The 24,244-nt window shown below is 40.8% G+C and overlaps 1 protein-coding gene across 2 annotated transcripts in view; it reads left to right on the top strand.

Moving 5' to 3' along the window:
* The window catches only part of LOC109914051 (inactive tyrosine-protein kinase 7-like), a 208,010-nt gene that overhangs the window by 158,363 nt on the left and 25,403 nt on the right, over positions 1-24,244 (top strand). For both annotated transcript variants that reach the window (XR_007262104.1, XM_048596950.1), the window contains exons 10-16: positions 105-224; positions 6,421-6,567; positions 7,410-7,560; positions 10,133-10,260; positions 10,374-10,574; positions 17,501-17,656; positions 21,633-21,865. Coding sequence is in view for 1 of the 2 variants with exons in the window: in XM_048596950.1 (XP_048452907.1) it covers positions 105-224; positions 6,421-6,567; positions 7,410-7,560; positions 10,133-10,260; positions 10,374-10,574; positions 17,501-17,656; positions 21,633-21,865 (1,136 nt within the window). In the remaining variant the exon portion in view is untranslated. The remainder of the gene's footprint in view (positions 1-104; positions 225-6,420; positions 6,568-7,409; positions 7,561-10,132; positions 10,261-10,373; positions 10,575-17,500; positions 17,657-21,632; positions 21,866-24,244) is intronic.

The raw sequence follows: 24,244 nt of genomic DNA, 5'->3' as shown, positions 1-24,244 counted from the left end.
TCCATGTCTAATCCTAAGCTATTTCTGTCTGGTATCATCTGAAGTGTTACACATTGAACTACCCAGATCTTGCAACTCTCATTACATTACATTTTATTTTGCAGAGAAGCTCAAGTTCACACCACCTCCACAGTCACAGCAGTGTATGGAATTGAATAAGGATATGACGATCCAGTGTTCTGCAACTGGCCGTGAGAAACCAGTCATCAAATGGAGCAAAGGCGGTGAGAATTTTTATTCCTTCAACTCTGACCTCTCTTGTATGTTTATTAGTGTTTAAAGCTGCACATCAATGAATTCCAGTAAAATCTTCACCATGTTTCTGGTCTTTTCAATGCTTTGTTTGTCTCCTTTATTAAATAATGTAACTAGTACATGAAGGGTGCCAATGAAAGATCATTATCCTCGATTATAAGAAATTGAAACATGAGTAAGCCAATCTATATGGATGACTTGGATGAAGGGACGAAGTATATCATAGCCAAGTTTACTAAGTTTACTAACAATACAAACAGTGGCTCTTCTTCAAAACTATGAAGTCTAATGATGATCAACAGTGATTATCATAGAAACTCATCTGATTCATGAATGTCCTTTAGGGAAGGAAATCTGCCATCCTTAGCTGAATAGGTCTGTGACTCCAGACCAACAACAATGTGGCTGACTCTTAACTGCTTCTGAAGTGGCCTAGCAAACTACTCCTCTATATCAAATTGCTAAAATGTCACCAGAAATTGAAACCAGACAGACCACCTAGCATTGACCAAAAATGCCAACAGCAAGATCAACCCTGCCCACCCTGCAAAGTCCTCCTTAATAACATCTGGGAACTAGTGCCAAAATTGGGAGAGCTGTTGCATGACGATCTTCACCAGATTGACACTTCATTTTTGTGTATGCCTGGTATTGCTACTGGTCATGTTTTCCTGCATTGCTCATTAAACCAGAGTTGATTTGTGGTTTGATAGCAATGTTAGAGTGGGGAATCTGCTAGGTCTTGAAGTTAGAGACCTTTTCTTTTCAATTGAGAATTTGCTGAGACAGCAAAAAAAAAGGTAAGGGAGAGTAGACCATAAGATGCAAGAGCAGGAATGGGACATTTTGATGTATTGAGCATGCTGTGCCATTCAATGAGCTGATCTGATAACTGTCAACTTTATTTTCCTGCCTTATTTCATATGATTCCCTTACTGTTTAAAAATCATATACTTAATAAACTTAACAACCCAATCTCGACAGGTAGAGAATTCCTCAGATTGCCAACCCTCTGAGAAAAAATTTCTGGAATATTGTGTGCAGTTCTGGTCTCCTTTTCTGAGGAAAGATGCCCTTGCTCTCGAGTGAATGCAGCGAAGGTTTACCAGGCTGATTCCGGGGATGGTGGGTCTGACGTTTGAGGAGTGATTGACGAGGTTGGGATTGTTTTTGCTGGAGTTCAGATGAATGAAGGGGGATCTCATAGAGACTTATAAAATTCTAACAGGACTGGACAGGTAGATGTAGGGAGGATGTTCCCAATGGTGGGTGTGTCCAGAACCATGGGTCACAGGATGAGGATTTGGGGTAAACGATTTAGGATGGAGATGACGAGACATTTCTTCACCCAAAGAGTGGTGAGCCTGTGGAATTTATTACCACAGGAAGTAGTTGATGCCGAAATATTGAATGTATTCAAGAGGCGACTAGATATAGCACTTGAGGCGAATGGGATCAAAGATTATGAGGAAAAGGCAGGATTAGGCTATTGAGTTGGACGATCAGCCATGATCGCGAAGAGTGGCGGAGCAAGCTCGAAGCGCCACATGGCCTCCTCCTGCTCCTATCTTCTATGTTTCTTCTGGATTAAGACTGTTGCACTAGGGGAATCGACCTCCCTGCATTGAGGGATTGAGTTCAAGAGCCGTGAAGTTATGCTCCAGCTATACAAAAGCCTGGTTCGGCCACATCTGGAATATTGTGTCCAGTTCTGGTCACCTCTTAACAGGAAAGATGTAGAAGCAGTGGAAAAGGTGCAGAGGAGATTTACCAGCATGTTGCCTGGAATGGAGGGAAGGTCTTATGAGGAAAGGTTGAGAGAGCTAGGGCTTTTCTCTTTAGAACGACAAAGGATGAGAGGTGACTCGATAGAGGTGTACAAAATGATCAGAGATATAGATAGAGTGGACAGCCAGAGACTTTATCCTAGGGTAGAGGTAGCTTTTACGAGGAGACATAGTTTTAAAGTGAAAGGAGGTAGATATCGGGGAGACGTCGGAGGTAGGTTCTTTGCTCAGAGAGTGGTAGGGGCATGGAATGCATTGCCGGAGAGGGTAGTGGAGTCGGCCTCATTAGGGGCATTTAAGCAGCTACTGGATAGGCATATGGATGATAGTATAAGGTAGCGGTGGAGGTTAGATAGACCTTAGGTTTCAAGTAAATGTTCGGCACATCATGGGCCAAAGGGCCTGTACTGTGCTGTACAGTTCTATGTTCTATGCATTGACCTGTAAAGCACCCTTCCCTGACAAGAATCTTGTTTGTTTCAATAAGTTCTCCCTTATTCTTCTAAACTCCAGTGAGTACAAGCTCTCCTCATATGTAAATCCTTGTAGATCAAACTTTCGCAGTATTCCAGCAGTGGTTGGAATTGTGTCTTGTATAGTTACAGCAAGACCTTCTTATTTTAGTGCTCCATTCCCTTTGAAATGAAGGCAACCAGTTAATTTGCCTACGAGGTTACCTGCTGAACTTGGATGCTAGCATTTTGTGAGGATCCCCAAATCCACGTGTGCTGCAGCTTTCTGCAGTGTTTCCTTATTTAAATAATGTTCAGTTCTTCTTCTCTTCCTGCCAAAGTGCAAAGTAGCAAGCTACCAGGGGCTCCTTTTACTTCTCCACAGAGAAGAAGAAATGGATGCTTTCTCTTCACAAGCTGGCTATTTCTGCCATATCATCCACTCCCAAGGCCGAAGCCACCTGCTCAGGAACCAATCAGGTTGTTACTTTGCTGAGCCCTCCTGTGTCCACAACAAATAGTCCCAATTGAGAACCCAATTTAAGTATTATGCCTGGATGAAATTGTCCTAGTCTCATTGTCTGAGAATCTGAAGAGGTCCTTTGGCCCATCAAGTCTGTTCTGCCAAAAATATGCTACTACCTACACTTCCACTTCCCACACCAGACTCATGATCTTGAATGTTATAACATTTCATGTGTTCATCCAAGTACTACTTAAAGGTTGTGATGTTTTCTGCTTCAACCACCTTGCCAACCAGTGCATTCTAGATACTCAAAGACTATTCCTCAAATCCTAGTTTCACTTTAAAATGATGCCGCCTTGTTGTTGACCTTTTGACTAAGGGTAACAGCTGCTTATATTCACCTTGTCCATGACCCTTCCAAACCCCTCTATCAGGTCCTCCCTCTATGTTATCATCTTCAAAGAAAGTAATCCAAGTTTATCCAGTTTCTCTCCTTAGCTGAAAATGCTCCATCGCAGGCAATAACGTGACAAATCTCCTCTCCTTTTGCGTCCCTCCCTCACCCCCCATCCCAAGCTTCAACATGAACTCCCTGCTCTTATAATCTATGCCACAACTGACAAAGTCAAGGGTTCAAGTATGCTGCCTTAAGTATACTGTTAACTTGCCCTGCAACGTTCAGGGGTCTGCAGTCAACTCAAGATCTCTGTTCCTCCGAGCTTCCTCATGTTTTGCTATTCATTGAGTATTTCCTTGTCTTGCTCCTTCTTCCAAAGTGCATCACCTCACAGTTATCGGAGCTAAATTCTATCTGTCATTGATCTGCCCATCTGACCAGTCTGTTTATATCCTCTTGAAGCTTAACATCTTCCTCCTCACTGTCAACCACCTAGCCAATCTTTATATCATTACTCATCACTAACTTATCGTCCGTCCCACATTCTTGTATCCATCATTTATAAATATCACAAACTATAAAGGACCCAGGACTGATCTCTGCGGTGCGTCACCGCACATCAGGCTCCAATCACACAGCATCCCACTACCAGTCTCTTACTCCTGTCACTAAGCCAATTTCTGATCCATTTTGCCAATTTCCTTAGATCCCATGAACTTTTACCTTCTTTAGTTTCCCATGTGGGACCTTGTTAAAGGCCTTGCTGAAATCTGGAATAATACATCAACCCCGCTACCTTGATCCAAACATTTGGTCGTCACCTCTCAAAATTCCACCAGATTTGTTAGGCATGACCTCCCTCTGACAAAACTCTGCTGATTGTCCTGACCAAATCTTGTGTCTCCGAATGAAGATTAATTTTCTCCTTCACTACTTTTTCCAATAATTTCCCATTTACTGAGGTTAGAATGCTAGTTGATGCTGCTCTGTCTGAAATGTTCCCTCACTGCTTGAATAAAATGTTGTAAATACAACTCTCAAAGGCTTCCAATAACTTGTTTTTAAAACTTGTGATGATGGTGTCACTTTAAAAGGGTTATTTTGTCCTTGGTTGTATTTTTGGAGAGAGATTATAAAGGCACAGGTGCTGAAGTGGCTACGGGAGACAGCTTAAGTCAAAAATTAGAGGAGGCCTTTAGGTTTTTAAGCAGTTATAAAAATGGAAGGGGAGTGGCCAGTTCTCAGATCAGGCTTTCAAGTTTTTTTTTTCCCTGTAGCAGTCAGAAACTGTTTGGGTCCCAGAAGAGCCAGAGCTTCAGTAAAATAATTGCTAGTTGTTACATTCTGTGAAATTTCTCCTGATGTTGATTCCCCCTGGATTGGAGAATTGACTGAGAATCTGTCTGAAATTTTGCCAAGGGCTGTGTTTATGGGATGTTACTATATTGGAACAGTTAATTAGTAACAGGTACTGCATCTATTATTCAGTTAAGTTTTCCAATAGTAAAGTTATTCTAAATTCCTCTTTCTTTTTGTTTGTATTTTAACGACAGTGTTTAAACAAATTGTGTTTTGCTTAGTGTCGAGTGATTTGGCCAGTTGCATCACATCTGGAACGTGTACTTCACATATAACTTTAAAATAAGAGCAAGTTAGGGTCTAGGCTACCTTCTTAAAATATTTTGAGGGGGTCTGGTCTGTGCCATAACAAAACGTAAACATCTTATTACATCTCTTTTAATAAGAGCTAAATACTTCAGTTGTTGGATATTTGAAAGGAGGAAAAAGTGCTGGAGAAACTTGGCAGGTCTGGCAGGAGAAACTTAGTTCACATTTCAAGTCTGCTATCATTCTTTAAAGAACTAGAAGAGAATCCTAGTAGGGATTACACTACGAAGGCAGTAAGAATGGAAGAGCTAAATATTACTTAACTTGGGAAAAACTGTAGATAGCTGCAGCACAGAGATTTGGGGGTCCTCCTGCATTTTCTGTTTTTCTTACAGTTGCTCTAGTTTAATGCAGTCTGTTTTCCCATTTTCAGTTCACAGTCCAAGTTTTTAAAAAAAAATGTCTTTACATTGCAAAGAGACATTAATGAGATTTAGATGGGCTGCATGAATGAGCAAAAACATGACAGATGAAACATATTGGTTAAAAAGTGTATTTTCCAACTTTGGTTGGAGATGCAGGAGTACAGAATATTAGAGTGAACAGAATATAATGACTTTACTGGCATTACAGGCCAGGGTACTGTGCATGCATATTTTACACATGCGTATCAAGCATTTTGGGGTGTCCGCAGGCATTTTCATCTAGTATGGTCCTATACTACACTCCGGGACAAAAATAACAAAGCTTTTGGGATCCAAGGGAAAGTGCTAAGTGAATCCAAATGTAGCTCAGCTGAAAGATAAAATGGTTATAGATGGCAGGAGGGCTGGTACCACAGGGCAAAGGAAATCGCACTAAATTGTGGCAGGTCTGAGAAGCATGGAGGGACAACAGAATCTTGGAGTGCATATCTCCACATCTATGACAGTACAATGACTGGTTGATAAGGTGTTTAGGAAGTCATACAGGATTCTTTCTGTTGATCAATTATAAAATGTGAAATTAGAAGTGTTTACTAGAATTGTATGTTAAAGCTAGTGAGACCTGCGGTTTTTTGTCAACTTATTACAGGAAGAATGTGATTGTACTAGAGTGTATACATGTGGGTCCCACATAACACAGGTTTCACTTTTGACAGAACTGCATTTCCTTTGCGATTCCTCCATCTATTCAACAAATAATTAAATTCTTAGTTAAACCTACTGCCCTAACAGCAGGAAAAAAAGACAACTGTAATCCTGATGATGCAATCACCTAGGCCATCGGTGCTGTTCGTTGAATTTGTTTTGTTGCTTTGGATTTTTCTGGTGAATTATTTTTTCGTGTGATAAACTTTCTTTTTCTATTAAGTTTTTCTATGGTCTAGTTTAATTTCAGTACTTGCTTCCTCTGTTTCATTTGGCTGCATAATAACTTAAGTCATTGATCAATCTGATGTATCTGTCTATACAGATGGAAGTCAGATATCCCCTCATGTTAGGCAAGAAGCCGGATTGTTGCATTTTACCAAAGTGACCAAAAGCGATGCTGGACACTACACTTGTATTGCATCAAATAGTCAAGGGCAAATCAAGGCACCGGTGCGCCTTATTGTTGCAGGTAAGATGGTTTCTGCCAGAATTTCAACCATTTGCCAATTTTGATCAAGGAATTTAACAACAGGTCTCACCAGTTTTTGTGAACTTTAAACCCCAGTGCGATCCCTTTATTGTAATCTTCATCTCTAAATCAGTCCTTGAAAAACCACACCATTTTTCATCAGATGATTTGTCAAATTTAAATGCATTGACATATGCAAAATCTTTGTTCAAAATTTGGGAATAATTGTTAAAAGTTGCACAACGTTGTTTAATGTTTCAGAAATAAAACTAAGGAAATAACCCTTTTACTTTAATTAACAAGAGACAAAGGTGGCACATTGTCTGACTTTTGCTATGGTCCAGTCTTCTATCTGCTGCCTCTCCTAGTACAAAATAAAAATTGTGTTTAGACAATCTTGACCTCAATCTTTGTTGGTCCTCCATGAGGGAATGAAGTCTTACTGTAATTTCTGTTACATTCTTGTCTTTGATGTAAACTGACCAATCATTCACAAGGGTTTAGTGAAATAATGACTTGGATTGTTTATTTGAAGATATGACTCTGAGGCTGAGAATACATGTCTGACTTTGGCTTCTGCTTGTGGACTGACCACAGTCATGGGACAAATATCATGTCCTAAGTTAAATGTTTAGTGATTGGTAGCAGTTTGATATGCTCCCTTACATCTAGTTCATACCTCAGTAGTTCTAACAGACTTGGGAGTACTTATAGCTGGCAGAAGGTACAAAGAAAAAAATGAATAATTCATTTCATCTGAAAAGTCTAAATAGGTGAAGAATTTTTCTCTCAGGAAATATTGCTTTTGTGCATTTTTTAAAAAATCTGTCCCTTCCCCCTAGTTTTGCCAAAGTTTAAGATGGAGCCTGAGAACACCACTGTATACCAGGGATATATTGCAGTGTTAAACTGTCAAGCTACTGGGGAACCACAGCCTAATATTCATTGGAAAGTAAAGGAGAAGATCCTCGAATCCAGCAAGGGCACACAGAGGTATGACATGACTTTTTTTTTAAACTACCGGCAGGCAATATTGACATGAAACAGAAACAGATTGCTAGAGAGATTCAGCAAGTCCGGCAGAAACTGTAGAGAAAAAGTAGAATTAGTGTTTCAAGACCCGTGACTCTTCTTCAGATTGGCATCCATAGTTCTTTGTTTTATTTTAAAATTAACGTGGAATTCAGTTGTTCTCTACAGTCTTGGAACAATAATCTTTAAATCCATTGTAAAGTGAGGAAGGGACCGAAGACCACTTTAAATTTAGCTGGGAAGTACTTGAATCCATGTTTCACCACTCCCAAGAGTATGCTTGAAATATGAAAATAACTGTGTAGAATTGTGGTTGCAGGTTCCATCTTTTGTGGCGTTATATGTTATAACCACCATAAAATAGTGTTACACTTTTTACTCATTTTTCCTCCTGAAGATTGAGTAAAGTTCCATAGCTATGTGTTCTTCACTCTCAGTGGCTATTTCTTCTTGTGAGAACTTCGTGACCATTAAAATATTATGGGCATATTGCAATTGAGCCTAATCCTGAATGAAACTTCTATACACAATTTTAATCCAATATCTTATTAACTGAATCAGGCTTACATACAGTTTCATTTGAAATCTCCACTCAGAGAGGAAATAAAACTTGTGCCCTTCACAGTCTGCAGAAACCTTCCCCTATTGTATTCACCAACAAAATTTTGGGAATTGTAAATTACATAAATGAATCACGTATACAGTTTGCTATATATACCTGCAGGTACTGTGGCTTGGTATCTGGAATATTTCCATATTATTATGGAATATTTCCTGGAACCATAAGACATATGAGAAGACAGGCTATTGGGCCCATTTGAGTTTGCTCCATCATTCAATGAGATCATGGCTGAGCTGATGGTCCTCAACTCCACTTTACTGCCTTATTCCCATAATCCTTGATGCCCTTGCTAATCTGAAAATCTCTGTCTGTCATCCTTGAATATTTTTACCAGCCTCAACAGCTCTCTGTGATAAAGAATATCACAGTTTTACTACCCACTGAGGGAGGAAAAAAAAAATCTACATCATCTTTGTCTTAAATGGCAACCCCTTTCTCTTAGGTTACATTTTTCTACGGCTGTGCCCTTTGGACGTGGATTCTCCCGCAAGCAAAAACAACCTCTTCACAGCTTTCTTGTCATGTCCCCTAACAATCTTGTATGCGTCAATAAGGTCATCTCTGCTCCCTCTAAACTTCAATGAGTACAGGTCCAACCAAATTGACCTCTCCTTACAAGAAAGTCCCTCCATACGTGGGATCAACCTAGTGAACCTTCTCTGAATTGTCTGAAATGCCCAATATCCCTGCTTTTTTTAGATAAAGGGACCAAAATGGTTCACGGTATTCTAGGTGTGGTCTGACTAGTGCCTTGAGAATGTTAGCAAAATCTCCCTATTTTTATACTCCATTCCCTTTGAAATAAAGGTCAACATTCCATTTGCCTTCCCTATTACCTTCTGAACTTGGTTGCTAGATGTTTGTGATTCATGCACGAGGATCCGAAAATCCTTCCTTCTGTGCTGCATCTTCTTGTAGTCTTTCTCCATTAAAATATTCAGGTTCTCTATTCTTTCTGTATCCTCTCATATTCCCTCATTAGCTCTTTAGCCCCTTTACTTCCCTGGTACATCTTCTGTAGTGATAGTTATTGTATTTATTCCGTCCCTACCTTTGTGCCCTTTAATTTAGTATTTTTGGAATGCTATTAGTATCTTCAATCATAATGACTAATATATTTATTCAACTCCTGTTCTAGTTCCTGGTTCCACATTATTGTTTCCCCAGTATTGTTATCCAAGGGGCATATTTTCACTTTGACTTCTCTCTTCCTTTTTACATATTTAATTAACCTCTTGCTTATTGTCACAACGTAACTTGCTACTTTACCTTCATAGTTTGTTTTTTTCCTTTTTTAGTAATCTTTTGTTGGCTTTTGATACTTTCCTAATCCTCTGGTTTACCACCAATCTTTGCTATGTTCCTTTGATTTTACTTTCAGATTAATACAATCTTTAATTTCCTTGGTTAACCATGGTTGGTTTATCCCCTTCCCAGAAACCACCTTCCTCCCTGAGATATGTCTTTGCTGTGAGTCATGAAATATTTTCTTAAATATTTGCTTATGACCATCAACTGTCTTGCCTGCTAAACTCCTTTCCCTGTCCACTCCAGTCAACTCTGCCCTCACTTTGTAAATACCCTTATTTATTTAAGTTTGGCACGGTCGTTTCCAGTCCAAGTTTCACCCTCTCAAACTGAATGCTAAATTCTACCAAGTTTGGTCACTGTTTCCTTGGATTTTTTAAATTCAGATCATTTAAACCTGTCTCATTACACACTACCAAATCAAAAATAGCCTGATTAGATCCACGACATATTGTTCCAGGAGACTGTTCTGAATTCTTCCTCGTAGCTAACTCTGCCAGTTCAATTTTCAAAATATACATGAAGATTAAAGTCATAGTAATCGTTTAACTGAGCAGGCTTGACCTTTTTCCTTCTGGTTTGTCTCTGAATACTTTACCATAGGATACAGAAAGTGGCAAATGGGTCCTTGGTAATCTACGATGTCAGTGCAGAGGATAGTGGGAAATACACCTGCATTGCTGGCAACAATTGCAGCATCCAGCACAGAGATGCTTTCCTCTATGTTGTTGGTGAGTAATGGTTACTGCTTGACACAGTGTCCTCATCACTTTATACTTTCACATTGGTCTGAAACTTGCAAAAACACTCCCAAATTGTCTTTGTTTTTTTTGTGTTCCTGCAGACAAGCCAGCCATTCTTGATGGAAGTGAAAACCAGCACACTCCATACAAAATGATCCAGACTATTGGACTGTCTGTTGGAGCTGCAGTAGCTTACATTATTATTGTGTTAGGACTCATGTTCTTTTGCAAAAAAAGAAGAAAAGCGAAGAGGTTGCATAAAGGTCCAGAGGGAGAAGAACCGGAAATGGAGGTTCTGAATGGTAAGGTTCGTGTGTAGATGAGTACGTTCCGACTGGAGGGCTGAGTTTTTTTTTTTTGAAGATGTCATCTTGAAGTGTGGTAATGAAGTTCTGATACCAGGAGTCACGTTTTTTTTTTCATCTTTGCCCTTCCCATTTTCTCACTTCCATTTTTTAAAAAGGTAAGACTAGATTTGTCAAATGTCAGGGTCAGTAGAGAAGAAAGCATAAGTTTAAAAAAAAAAGAAAACTGAATAGGAAGTAAGAGGAGAAAAGTTTGTGTATGGGAATATTTTGTCATTGATTATGCCGTAATTTGAGGATGATCATAGAATTCCTAAAGCGTGGAAGCAGACCATTTAGCCCATCAAATCAACACCACACCTCCAAAGAGCATCCCACCCAGACCCAATACCTATCCTATCGCTGTAACTTTGCATTATTAGCATGGCTAATCCACATAGCCTGCACATCTTGGACTGTGGGAGGGAACCAGAGCACCCAGAGGAAACCCACGCAGACATGGGGAGAACGTGCAAAATCCACACAGACAGTCGCCAGAGGGTGGAATTGAATCCAGGTCCCTGGTGCTGTGAGGCAGCCGTGCTAACCACTGAGCCACCATGGCGCCCCATCGTGCTGCCCCTACAACTTTTCTAAACCTGTTTATGGCATTTTAAAGATCTAAGCATCTGAAGCCCCATGACTCTTTGGACATCCACAGTATTTCACTTCCTGACATCTAGAAAGCATCCTGATCTGTGCTTTTTCGGATCAAAATGATTAATGTAACACTTGCTGACACTGAAATGCATCTGCCGCAGTTTTTCCCCATTTACCCAATCTATCAATTTCCCTTTGCAATTTGATGTAATCGTCTACACCATGTATATTGTCACCTAACTTTGTGTATTGTCACCTAACTTTGTGTTATCTGCAAATTTGGATATATGACTTTTTATGCCATTATCCAAGTCATTAATAAATAATGTGAATAATTGATACCCTAACACAGATCCTTATGGGACACCACTAGAACATAGAACAGTACAGCACAGCACAGTACAGGCCCTTCAGCCCACGATGTTGTGCTGACCTATTATCCTACTAAAGTCAATCTACCCTGCATACCCTACATTTTACTATCCTCCATGTACCTATCCAAGAGTCGTTTAAAAGTCTCTAAAGTATCTGACTCCACTACCACTGCCTGCAGCGCATTCCACATGCCCACCACTCTGTGTGAAGAACCTACCTCTGACATCTCCCCTATACCTTCCTCCAATCACCTTAAAATTATACCCCCTCGTAGTAGTCATTTTCACCCTGGGAAAAAGTCTCTGACTATCCACTCTATCTACGCCTCATCATCTTGTAAACCTCTATCAAGTCACCTCTCCTCCTTCTTTGCTCCAATGAGAAAAGCCCTAGCTTCCTCAACCTTTCCTCATAAGACCTGCCCTCCAGTCCAGGCAGCATCCTGGTAAATCTCCTCTGCACCCTCTCTAAAGCTTCCATATCTTTCCTGTAATGAGATGACCACAACTGAACACACTAGTCGCTACCTGCCAGTTTGAGTACCTACCTACTATCCCTACTTTGTAACCTGCCACTCGAGCAATTTCCCAGCCATGTTTGTAATTTGTCCTCAATTCAGTGGCCTACTACTTTAGTTATCAGTCTGTTATGTGGGACTTTATCACATGCCTTTTGGAAGTCCATATAAACAACATCTATAGACAGTTTCCCCATCCATTACCTTATGCACCACTTCAAAAATTCAGTAAGGTTTGTCACACATAACTTCTCTGTCATGCATCCATGTTTGCTTTCCATGATTAACTGAAACTTTTCAAGATGTACAATTACCCTATATTTGATTGTAGACTAATATCAGAATTGGGGATGTTTGCTGAATCTTGATTATGTTCGGCATCATTTGCAAACTTTTAAAATTTATTTGTGGGACGTAGGTGTCGCTGGCTGGCCAACATTTATTGCCTGTCCATAGTTGCCTCAAGAAGGTTGTGGTGAGCTGACTTCTTGAACTGTTGTAGCCCACCTGCTGTGGGTTGACCCGTAGTGCCATTGGGGAGTGAATTTCAGGATTTTGACCCAGTCACACTGAGGGAATGGTGATATATTTCCAAATCAGGATAGTGAGTGGCTTGAAGAGGAACTTGAAAGTGATGGTGCTTCCACGTATCTGCTGTCCATGTCCTTCTAGATGGAAGTGTTTGGGGATTTGGAAGGTGTTGTCTAAGGGTCTTTGGTGAATTTCTGCAGTGTATCTTGCAGGTGGTACACACTGTTGCTACTGAGCATCAGTGGTGGAGGGAGTAGATGCTTGTGGATGTACTGCCAATCAAGCAGGTTGCTTTATCTTGAATGGTGTTAAGCTTCTTGAAATGTGTTGGAGCTGCACCCATCCAGGCAAGTGGGGAATATTCCATCACACTCCTGACTTGTGCCTAGTAGATGATGGACAGGCTCTGAGAAGTTAGGAGATGAGTTGCTCAGCGCAGTATTCCAGCCTCTGAACTGTTGTTGTAGCCACTGTGTTTGTGGCAAGTCCAGTTAAGTTTCTGGTCAGTGGTAATCCCCAGGATGTTGATAGTGGGTGGGGTATTCTGTGATGGTAACACCGTTGAATGTCAAGGGGGAGCAGTTAGATTGTCTCTTATTGGTAATGGTCATAGCCTGGCATTTGTGTGGCGCAACTGTTACTTGACTTCTCAGATACTGTACCTTGTCCAAATTCAGTAAGACATGGACAATATCAAGATTTGGGGTGAAAAGTGGCAAGTAATATTTGTTCTGCACAAATTCCAGGCAATGGTTATCCCCTACAAGAGACAATCTACGCATCGACCATTGAAATTCAATGGTGTTACCGTCACTGAATCCTACACTACTCGACACCCTGGGATGTCATATTGATCAACCATATGTGTACTGTGGCTACAAGAATAGGTCAGAAGCAAAAAGTCCTGTTTCAAATAACTCGCCTCCTTACTCCCCCAGGCCTCTCTTCCATCTACAAGACACAAGACAGCAGTGTGATAGAATACTCCCTGTTTGCCTGGATGAATGCAGCTCCAACATCACTCAAGAAACTTAACACAATCCAGCACAAAGCTGCATGATCGACAGCACATCCCCAAGTACTTGCTGCCTCCACCATTGGTGCTCAGTAGTAGCATTGTGTCATATCTACAAGGTGCAGTGCAAAATTCACCAAGACACCTTAGACAGCATGTTTTAAACCCATGATCACTTCCATCTAGAAGGACAAGGGAAACTGAACATGGGAACACCACCTGCAAGTTCCCCTCCAAGCCATTCACCATTCTAACTTGGAAATATATGCCATCACGTCAGTATCACTTTGCTAAAATCCTAGAGGTTTGCCCTGATGGTATTAAGGTTTTACCTACAGCAAATGGACTGCTATAGTTCAAGAAGGAAGCTCACCACCATATTCTCAAGGACAACTAGGGATGAGCAATAAATGCTGGCCCGGCCAGTGATGCCAATAGCCCTTAAATGAATAACAATAAAAATAAAGCCATGGAACTGTTGATCTTGGTAGTCTGTGATTATAATTACCTTGTATAAGCAGTCAGCCATTTGAATGCAATTTTCAGATAGTTTAGTTCTTAAACTCTATAAAATAAATAATGGAGGTGAGGGTTCAGTTGCATGGAAAATTATGGAAGATGTTAAAGAGGGAAAAGCTCACCATAGGTTGAAATTTCCAGAACAGCTAATAGGACAGAGAGTGTGGAAAGGGTCAGGAGTCTAACTTCAGGCACAGGCAGATAAGCAAAGACCTGTGAGAAGGGCGACAGTCAAAGCAGGACTGAGGGTGTTGTACTTAAATGCACACAATAAATGAAACCAGATTATTGAGCTTGTTACATAAATTGAAATTGGCAGGTATGATATTGTGGGTATCACAGACGTGGCTTCAAGGGGACTAGGGCTGGGAACTAAATATCCAAGGGTTGAAAGGACAGGCAGATGGGTCGCAGGGGTGGTGTTGCCTTGTTCGTAAGAAATGAAATTAAATAGCAAGAATTGATATAGAGTCGGAGGCTTAGAATCTGTGGGTAGATTTGAGGTAGCACAAAAGAAAAGCATCATGATGGGAGTTGAGTACAAGCTGCCTAGTCAGAATATGGGGAAGAAAATAAATCAGGAGTAGCAGATGGAGTTTAATTTGGATAAATGTGAGGTATTGCATTTTGGTAATACAAACCAGGACAGGACTTCTACAACTAATGGTAGGGCCTTGGGTAGTGCTGTAGAACAGAGAGACCTGGGGATTCAAGTCTATAAATTCTTTGAAATTTGTGTCACAGTTAAAGTGTGGTCAAGAAGGCATTGAGCATGCTTGCCTTCATTGCTCAGACCTTTGAGTAAAGGAGTTGGGATGTCATGTTGAAGTTGTATAGGCAAGTGGGACTACTTTAGTTTGGGAACATGGTCAATATGGGCTGGTTGGACAGAAGGATCTGTTTCCTGTGCTGTGTGACTCTAAGACCCTAATAATCATGGGGGTCTTCAATACGCAGGTGGACTGGGAAATTCAAGTTGGTAGCGGATCTCAAGAAAAATAATTTGTAGAATGTCTATGAGACGACAGTTTTTTGGAGCAGCTTATTGGCCCACTAGAGAACAGCCACTTCTGGATTTCGAGATGTGTGATGAGGCAGACTTGATGATGGAGCTGAAGGTGGGAACTGAAATGAGGAATTTTTTCTGTGGAACTCATTGCCACAGAGGGAATTGGAGACAAGTCATTGAGTGTGTTTAAGACAGAGATAGGTTCTTGATTAGTAAGGTGATCAAGGGTTATGGGTAGAAACATGTCAGTCATAATCAAATGGTGGAATAGAGTTGATGGGTTGAATGGCCTAATTCTGCTCCTATATCTTATGGTCTAAGAAGCAGCAGTTTAGATATGATATGTGAGTTCAACAAACAAAATATACAATCATTACCTTTGGGATAGTTCATTAATACCAGAATGGCGCAGAATGTGTTAGTCTTGTTGAAGTTGTGAGGGCTGCATTCTGTTCTACAGCTGAAGTGTTGAGGAACTCCTTCCGAGGTGTTCTTCCTCTTCATCTGGTCCATCTTTCTTCTGGGCTGAGCACTTGTTATATGCTGTTTCTAGGTACAGATAACTTACACATTTCAATCAATTGTCTGAATCTTTTTGGCTAATGATCGTGGGGGGAGATACTTTTATAACAAAAACCTATTTTCCAAAACACTGGATTCATAATATTCTGACACCCAATAAGTCTTTCCTTTACTGTTATTGAAGAGTATTTACGACTGTAACATATTTAGTAAATATGTAACATATTTAGTAAATCCCATGCTACATGGGATTTACTAAATATGGAATCCTAAAAGAACTCCGTTTTTAAGGGTACCCCAATTTTAAGCACTGCATTGCAAGGATAAGTGACCCAGTTTTAAATGTTCATTTTCAAATGGAACATTGATGAGAACATGCTCACTAACTTTTGGTGGGGTATCTCAGACCCAATTCAGGGCACCACACCTTCAGAAGAATGTGAAGTCTTACAGGAAGGTGCATAAAAAAGATTTACACGCATGGTTCCACTGCTGAAGCACATCAGAACTGATTGGAGAAGTTGAGGCTGGCTGTTCCTATGAACAATGGGTTGCAGTTTCAAAAATAAGAGTTTACTCATAAAAGATGCATTTGAGGAGAGTTCTTTTCTTTGGGATCATGAATCTTAACTCTCTTCCCAAAAAGGCGATGGAAGCAATCTTTAAACATTTTTAAGGCAAGGTGAACATATTCTTGGGAAGTAAGGAGGTGAAAGATTACTGTGGGTAAGTGGAAAGATGAAGTTGAGGTTACAGTCTCAACAGCCATGATATGATTAAATGATGGAGCAGGCTTGAGGAGCCAGTGGCCTACCCCTGCTCTTCCTTGTGTGTTTTTCACATGTTTAAAAGAAGAAATGTTAGAAAGGAGGTTTGATAAAGATGCTTAAAAAAGGACCTGGTTACTGTGGATAGAGATGAATTGTTCCCAGTGTCAGAAGGGTCCAGGAGAATTACAAGTACCAATGGCAGTACGAGAAAAACTGCAGTAAGAAGTTAGAATCTAGAATGCACTGCCTGATAATGTGGCTGATTGATGGCTTTTAAAATACAATTAAATAATTATCTGAAGCGAAAATTTGCAGAGTCACAACGAACAGGCAAAAGAGTAGACCTGGATACGTTCCTCTTGCAGCAAGGAGGCACAGATATGATGGCCCAAATGGTTAAGGCACACAAGGAGTGCTTTTATATATTATGCAGTGACTCTTGTTGTAAAAAAAAAAATTAAACAGATAATAACTATCAGAATTAGATGCCGGTTTGTCAGCTGAGGCTTTATTGGCTGCACCATTGCCACTAAGTCAGAAGGTATGGTCTAGAGATTTGTAAACAAACCCCAGACTGACTCTGCAGTGTAGTAACTGACGGTCCTGCATTGGCTGAGGTGCAGATTTTCAGATGACATGTTGAAGTAAGCCCCCAACTCACTCAGGTGAGTGTAGAAGATCTCATGGCTTTTTTTTTCCCAAAATCCTCTTCCTTGGTGGCCTGGTCAATAGTTATCCCTTAATCAGCATCTCAAATCTGATATCTGGTCTTGATTTTCAAAAAAACATTTTGAGAGCTTGTGCACAAGTTAACTGCTATATTTCTGACATTACAACAGTGATTACTTATATTCTATTGGCTGGAAAGCACTTTTGAGGTATGCAAAAGGTAGTATATTAATGCATTCTTCTTTTGATTAGTCCCTTAGTATATGAATTTCTGTGTGTAATAAAGGTTTATTGTGGTACAAGTAACCTGGCTTAAATACATGTTTTGACAGCTTCATTTTCTTTTCCAACATGTAGGTGGGACTTTGCAGCAGAATGGTCAGCTAACAGCTGAGATTCAGGAGGAGGCATCCATTAACAACATGAGTATGACTGTCATGTCCAACAAGCGCCACAGCATGCATGATAAACTACACTTCTCTCGTTCAAATCTGAAGGCAATCACAACCCTGGGTAAATAAGAACTGCGGATGCTTTGAATCAGGAACAAAAACAAAGTTGCTGGAAAAGCTCAGCAGGTCTGGCAGCATCTGTGAAGGAGAAAACAGAGTTAATGTTTCGGGTCCGGTGAATGGATGGTGGCTGGGAAAACGTCAGTTTATATGCCGAAAAAAGTGAGGGGGATGGGGTAGGGAGTAAACGATACGATAGAGCCTAAAGAGAGAGAAGAGCAGTTGGACAGACAGTTGCTAACGATCAGGCTGGGAGGGTGAATAGTTGTTAATGGGGACTGTTAGTGACTAACAACAGGTGGTGTGTAATGGCAGGCTGTGTGGTAACAAGGCCTGGTGAGTGGGGTCGGCTGCTGGGACATGGGAGAGTTTAGGCCCTAAAATTATTGAAGTCGATATTGAGTCCGGAGGGCTGTAGGTTCCCCAAGCGGAAAATGAGGTGTTCTTCCAGCTTGTATTGAGGTTCGCTGGAGCACTACAGCAAGCCAGAGACAGAGGTGTTGGCCAGGGTACAGGGCGGTTCGATAAAGTGGCAGGCAACAGGTAGTTCAGGGTCTTTTTTGCAAGCAGAACGTAGATGTTCTGCGAAGCAGTTACCCAGTCTACGCTTCGTTTCCCCAATTTAGAGGAGACTACAGCGAATGCAGCAGACTAGATCCTGGGAAGTGCAGGTGAAGTGTTGCTTCACCTGGAAGGTATGTTTGGGCCCTTGGATACTAGAGAGGGAGGAGGTGAATGGGCAGGTGTCGCACCGTCACCATTTACAGGGGAAGGTGCCATTGGGCTGTGGGGAGGTGTTGGGTGTGGAGGAAGTGTGGACCAGGGTGTCCCGGAGGGAACAGTCCTTGCGGAGGGCAGGCAAGGGAGGGGAGGGGAGGGGAATCTGTGTCTGGAAGTGGTGAAAATGGTGTCACAACGACTGCATTAGGGGTCACAGGCATATGTATCACGAAAGGAGCATTGGTTGGATGGAAAAGATCAAGTAGGTTTTTCTTTCTTGCTGGTTAACTCATCACATGCTGCACAGCTATGCTCACAGCTATATTCCTTAGGATTCATCAGCTCAGTCAGTAGAGGTGCTGCTGAGCGACTCTTGGTAATGAAATTCCCAACTCAGTACATTCTTGCTACCCTCAATGTTTTACCCCGTTGGTTTCCATAATGGAGAACCGATTAATTATTAAGTACAAGTGATGTCTTCACAACATATCCAGATGCCTGTTAAAATGCAGTAATCATACCAGCTTCCACCACTTCCTCTAGTACCTCTTTCCATATACACACCACCGTCTGCATGAAAATGTTGCCCTTTAGGTCCCTTTTAGATCTTTCCCCTCTCACCTTAAACTTATGCCCTGTAGTTGGACTCCCCCATCTTAGGGAAAATACCTTGTCCATTTACCCTATCCATGCCCCTCATGATTTTATAAACCTCTACAAGGTCACACTTCAGCCTCTGAAGCTCTAGGGAAAATAGCCCTAGCCTATTCAGCCTGTCCCTACAGCTCAAACCTTCCAATCCTAGCAACATCCTTGTAAATCTTTTCTGAACTCCTTCAAGTTTTACAACATCCTTCCTGCAGAAGGGTGACCAGAATTGCAACACAGTATTCCAAAAGTGGCCCAGCCAATGTCCTCTACAGCCACATGATCTCCCAATTCCAATACCCAATACACTGTCCAATAAAGGCAAGCGTACTAAATGCCCTTTTCACTATCCTATCTACCTGTGACTTCACTTTCAAGGAACTGTGAACCTGTACTCCAGGGTATCTTTGTTCATCTATTGTACTGAAGACTTGTATTCCAGGCCAGCTGCAGGACCTAGCTAAGCTGTTTCAGTACAACTACAATACTAACATTTACCTGTCAATCTGGAAAATAACCCACTGGTATCCTGTACAAAAAAAAAGTGGGACAAATTTAACCAGGCCAATTACTGTTCCGTCATTCTACTCTCGACTATCAGCAAGTTGATGTAAGGAGTCATCAACAGTCCGATCGAGCAGTATTTGCTCAGCAGTAACCTGCTTGCTTAAGCACAGTTTAGGTTTCCCCAAGGCCGCTGTGGCCTTGACCTCATTACAACCTTGGTCCAAACCTGGACAAAAGACTTGAAGTAAGTGTTTACACTTAATGTCAAGGCAGCATTTGACCAAGTATGTGTTCTGAAGAAGGGCCTTTGGACCTGAAATGTTAACTCTGATTTCTCTCCGCACATGCTGCCAGATCTGCTGAGATTCTCCAGCAATTTCTGTTTTATATTTGACCAAGTATGACATAGAGGAGATCCAGCATCAGAGGGAAAGCTTTCCAGTGGTTGAAATTATATATCGCACAAAGGAAGAGGTTTCTAACAGGTCAGATGTTAGGAATTCTGTAGTGATTAATCTTACAGAGGGGGAGTAGCTGAACCCCTCTAATAATTAAACTAAACACAAACCCCAATCTGTTATGATGGGAGTACAGGTTCCCTTCTAATAATAACCCCCCGAAACACCCAGAAAAGCTCACCTTTCCCCTCATAATCTATTAAAATTGGTTAAAAGAAAGAAAATCCCTGATCTCCACTTCACAAGTAACAAGAAACAATTTATTTATTTAACCCAACAATTAACAAATTAACAGAATTACTAACAAACTGACAATTCCCCCTTATACTACTAACTACTTTCTAACTGGCCTAAATCCACTGGAATACTGTTCAAATAAACACTAGCTCCACTTAATAAACCCAATTAATAACAACAGAACAATGAAGTATAACTTAATCTCTTCAAATTCACACAGACTATTTTCTGGAATATTCTGTCATCTCCACTCTCTTCACAAACACATTCCACTAATTCTGCTGTCAGGGATATTTTATCTCTGTAATTTCTTCAGTGAGGACTTTAAGCTAAATACAGTGGTACCTTTGATTAATTAGCTGGGCTTTCTCTGAGAGCTGAATGGTGCTAACTCTGGCAGGTGGTGAATGCTAGCTCTGATTTTCCAAATGCCCTCGTCTTGCATACCCATAATGACTTAATCAAATTCTTATAATATGATGGGTTTCAGGTTGTCAACACCATCAGATTTAAATTCAGTTGGCTTTCTGTGTCTAGGTGCTTGGTTTAAGTTAATTGGCCCACTCAAACTTGTTTTTGGAAAAATGCTGCTTGGCTGCTCTATACAAAATGTTTACATTCAGGTACTCTTTATGCACTTGCATTTATAAACTTCAAAGCACAAGCTCTTAAAGGGCCCATGGCATTCTTTTCCCCAACGATCATTTTTACCAACCAATTCTAACTTCCTGCCTTCCAGTTTGTTAAATACTCTACCCAACTTCGTAACATTAACTAACTTCCTGTTCTGCACTGCCTGCCCAATATCTACAGGCACAATTCAGGAATATGATGGAATACTCTCCACTTTCCTGGATGAACAGTCTTAACAGTTGAAGCTCAACACCATCCAGGACAAAGCAGCAGCAGCTTTATGGCACCCACCACCTTAAATATTTGCTCCCTTCACCATTGACATACAATGACAGTAGTATGAACCATCCAAAAGATGCATTACAGCAACTCACTCAGTCTCCTTAGCACCTTTCAAACCTGTGACCCCGAACTTCGAGAAGGTCAAGGGCAGTAGGTGCATCACAACTCTATCCCTCCAAACTACATGCAGTCTTGACTTTAAAATATGTTATGTTCATTCACTGTCTATAGGTCAAAATCTTGGAGCTCCCTAACAGCACTGTGGGCGTATTTACACTCCAAGGACTGTAGCGTTTCATAATAGGAGGTCACTATCAACTTCTGGAGGGCAATTAAGGATGGTTAACTAGTGTTGACCGAGACCATGATGCTGAAATCCCATAAATGAATAATAAAAAAAAAGTTGTCAAAAAAGCTTCCCTGTTAACATCTAGTGCTGTTTGTTGTAAAGTTATCACATTATTCAATCTTTGCTTGTGTTTGTAAATGCAGGAAAAGGAGAGTATGGTGAGGTCTTCTTGGCCAAAGCCAAAGGGATTGATAAAAGTGAGGTAGAGACAGTGGTTCTGGTGAAGAGTTTGACTACGCGGGATGAACAACTACAGCTGGAATTCCGTCGAGAATTTGAGATGTTTAGCAAGATGAACCACAACAATGTTGTGAAACTGCTAGGACTATGCCGTGAAATGGAGCCACACTACATGATCACTGAATATGTCGATCTGGTAAGAAGGTCAAAGGGCAGATGCTCGGTTATCTTGCTCAGTCATTTGGGCAGGTGTCACTGGTGTGTTTTGAAACATAATCCAGTATAATTTCTGTGCATGTTTGTAATTGAAAATTCCACTTCTACATTGAGTACCAAAAAGCTTATTATCTGTTTTTGTAAATACAACATTGTCTTCAAATTCTGAAGAAATTATTAAACCAAGTTTAATGCAATAGTTTGTAAGTCATGAATGCTTGCTAATCTGCCTAAACTGATAGCACACATTCATTCAGTCTTTGTGTCAAGCTTGACTCAATGGAAGCTTTCTCACTTCAGAGGATTATGGGTTTGATACCCACTCCATTGACTTAAGTGAAGCTTAGTTGTCATTATTCAGAAAGTGCTGTCTGGAGGAGGAGACTGCACAAGCATTCCCATTTCTAATGATGAGGATGTCCAGCCGAGTAGTGCAAAAGACTAGACTTAAAACATTTGCAGCTTAGCCAGAAATAGGTAATCTATCTTGCCCTTCTACTGAGATCCCCAGCGTCAAAGTGTTCAGACTTCAGTGAATTTGATTCACTGTACGTGATTTTGAAATGGTTGAGATCATTGGATCATGAAATGCAGGAAAAAGCAAACTGGCGAATTACTACTCTGTTAATATAGAGACAATTTTTGACTGAGTGTGGCAACAAGGAATGCGAGCTAGATTGGAATCGGTGAGATTCAAGGTAGAAAATACACCGTTGATTGGAGTTGTACCAAGTGTAAAAGAAGGAGATTAAGGTTAATCATGTCAGCTCCATTTTTTTCTTAATTCTTTCACAGGCTGTGGATGTGGCTGGCAGGGTCAGCATTTGTTGCCCATCCCTAATTGCTGTGATGAAGTGTGATGGAAATCCAAGAAAAGTAGAAAATCACAGAGCCCAAGTGACGGAAGAACTTAAACGATCACTATCAGTAGATAAAAAGGACCATGAAACAAATGGGGCTAATGGATTTCACCCAAAAGTTTTGAAAGAATGGCCATTATTACAGCTTTAACAGGAGCAATATCATGGCAGGCAAACCCCAGTACTCTGAACTATACCAAAACTGTACCTATTTTATTGACTCAACAAAATGGTAATTTTGACTCATTTTTTTTGTAGTACTCCTCAGAGTAAAAGAAATGTCCAGCAGTCAGCTTTATTGAACTTGCAAATAACTAATTTATTAGAAGCAGGACTTAATCTTTAAATAAATGACAAAACTGACTACCAACTAAGCTACTATTCAGAATTAAACTATATTCCCTTAGTCCGAAATGTATACATTCATACAAGGACAAGACAGCACAGCTCTTCAGATTTCTTTTAGGTTTGGAAAATAAAGATCAAACCATATCCCTAAGGGTCAAGCGTGCAAATTCAAAAGATGAAATGGATTGACTTCTCATGTTTCCTTTGATTCTTTGTTGATGAAATTTCTGGCAGTTGCAGAATTCTTTTGGGCAAAGAAGTGGCAGATGGAGTACAATGTGGGAAAGTGTGAGGTCGTGTAGTTTGGTAAGAAGAATAAAAGCATGGACTATTTTCTAAATGGGGAGAACATTCAGAAGTCTGAAGTGCAAACAGACTTGGGAGTTTTAGTCCAGGATTCTCTCAAGGTAAACTTGCAGGTTGAGTCAGTAGTCAGGAAGGCAAATGCAATGTTGGCATTTATTTTGAGAGGACTTGAATACAAAAGCAGGGATGTACTACTGAGGCTTTATAAGGCCCTGGTCAGGCCACATTTGCAGTATTGTGTGCAGTTTTGGGCCCCATATCTCAGGAGGGATGTACTGGCCCTAGAGCGGGTTCAGAGGAGGTTCACGAGAATGGTCCCAGGATGGAAAGCTTAACATATGAGGAATGTTTGAGGATTCTGGGACTATACTCATTGGAGTTCAGAAGGATAATGGGGGATCTAATTGAAACTTACAGAATACTGAATGGCCTAGACAGAATGGATGTTGGGAAGATGCTTCCATTAGTAGGAGAGACTAGGACCCAAGGTCACAGCCTTAGAGTAAAGGGAAGACCTATTAGAATGGAGATAAGGAGAAACTTCTTCAGCCAGAGAGTGGTGAATCTATGGAATTCACTGCCATAGAAGGCAGTGGAAGCCAGGCCATTGAGTACATTTAAGACTGAGATAGATAGGTTCTTGATTATCAAGGGGATCAAGGGTTACGGGGAGAAAGCAGGAGAATGGGGTTGAGGAACTGTAAGGTTTTGGAGATAGTAGGAACTGCAGATGCTGGTGAATCCGAGACAACAAGGTGCAGGGCTGGATGAACACAGCAGGCCAAGCAGCAGCATAGGAGCAGAGAGGCTGACGTTTCGGGCCTGGACCCTTCATCAGAAAAGTG

This window comes from Rhincodon typus, chromosome 5 (assembly GCF_021869965.1).
Source record: "Rhincodon typus isolate 14 chromosome 5, sRhiTyp1.1, whole genome shotgun sequence".
In the NCBI taxonomy this organism is placed as follows: domain Eukaryota; kingdom Metazoa; phylum Chordata; class Chondrichthyes; order Orectolobiformes; family Rhincodontidae; genus Rhincodon; species Rhincodon typus.
This window is presented reverse-complemented; position numbering and strand designations above follow the sequence as displayed.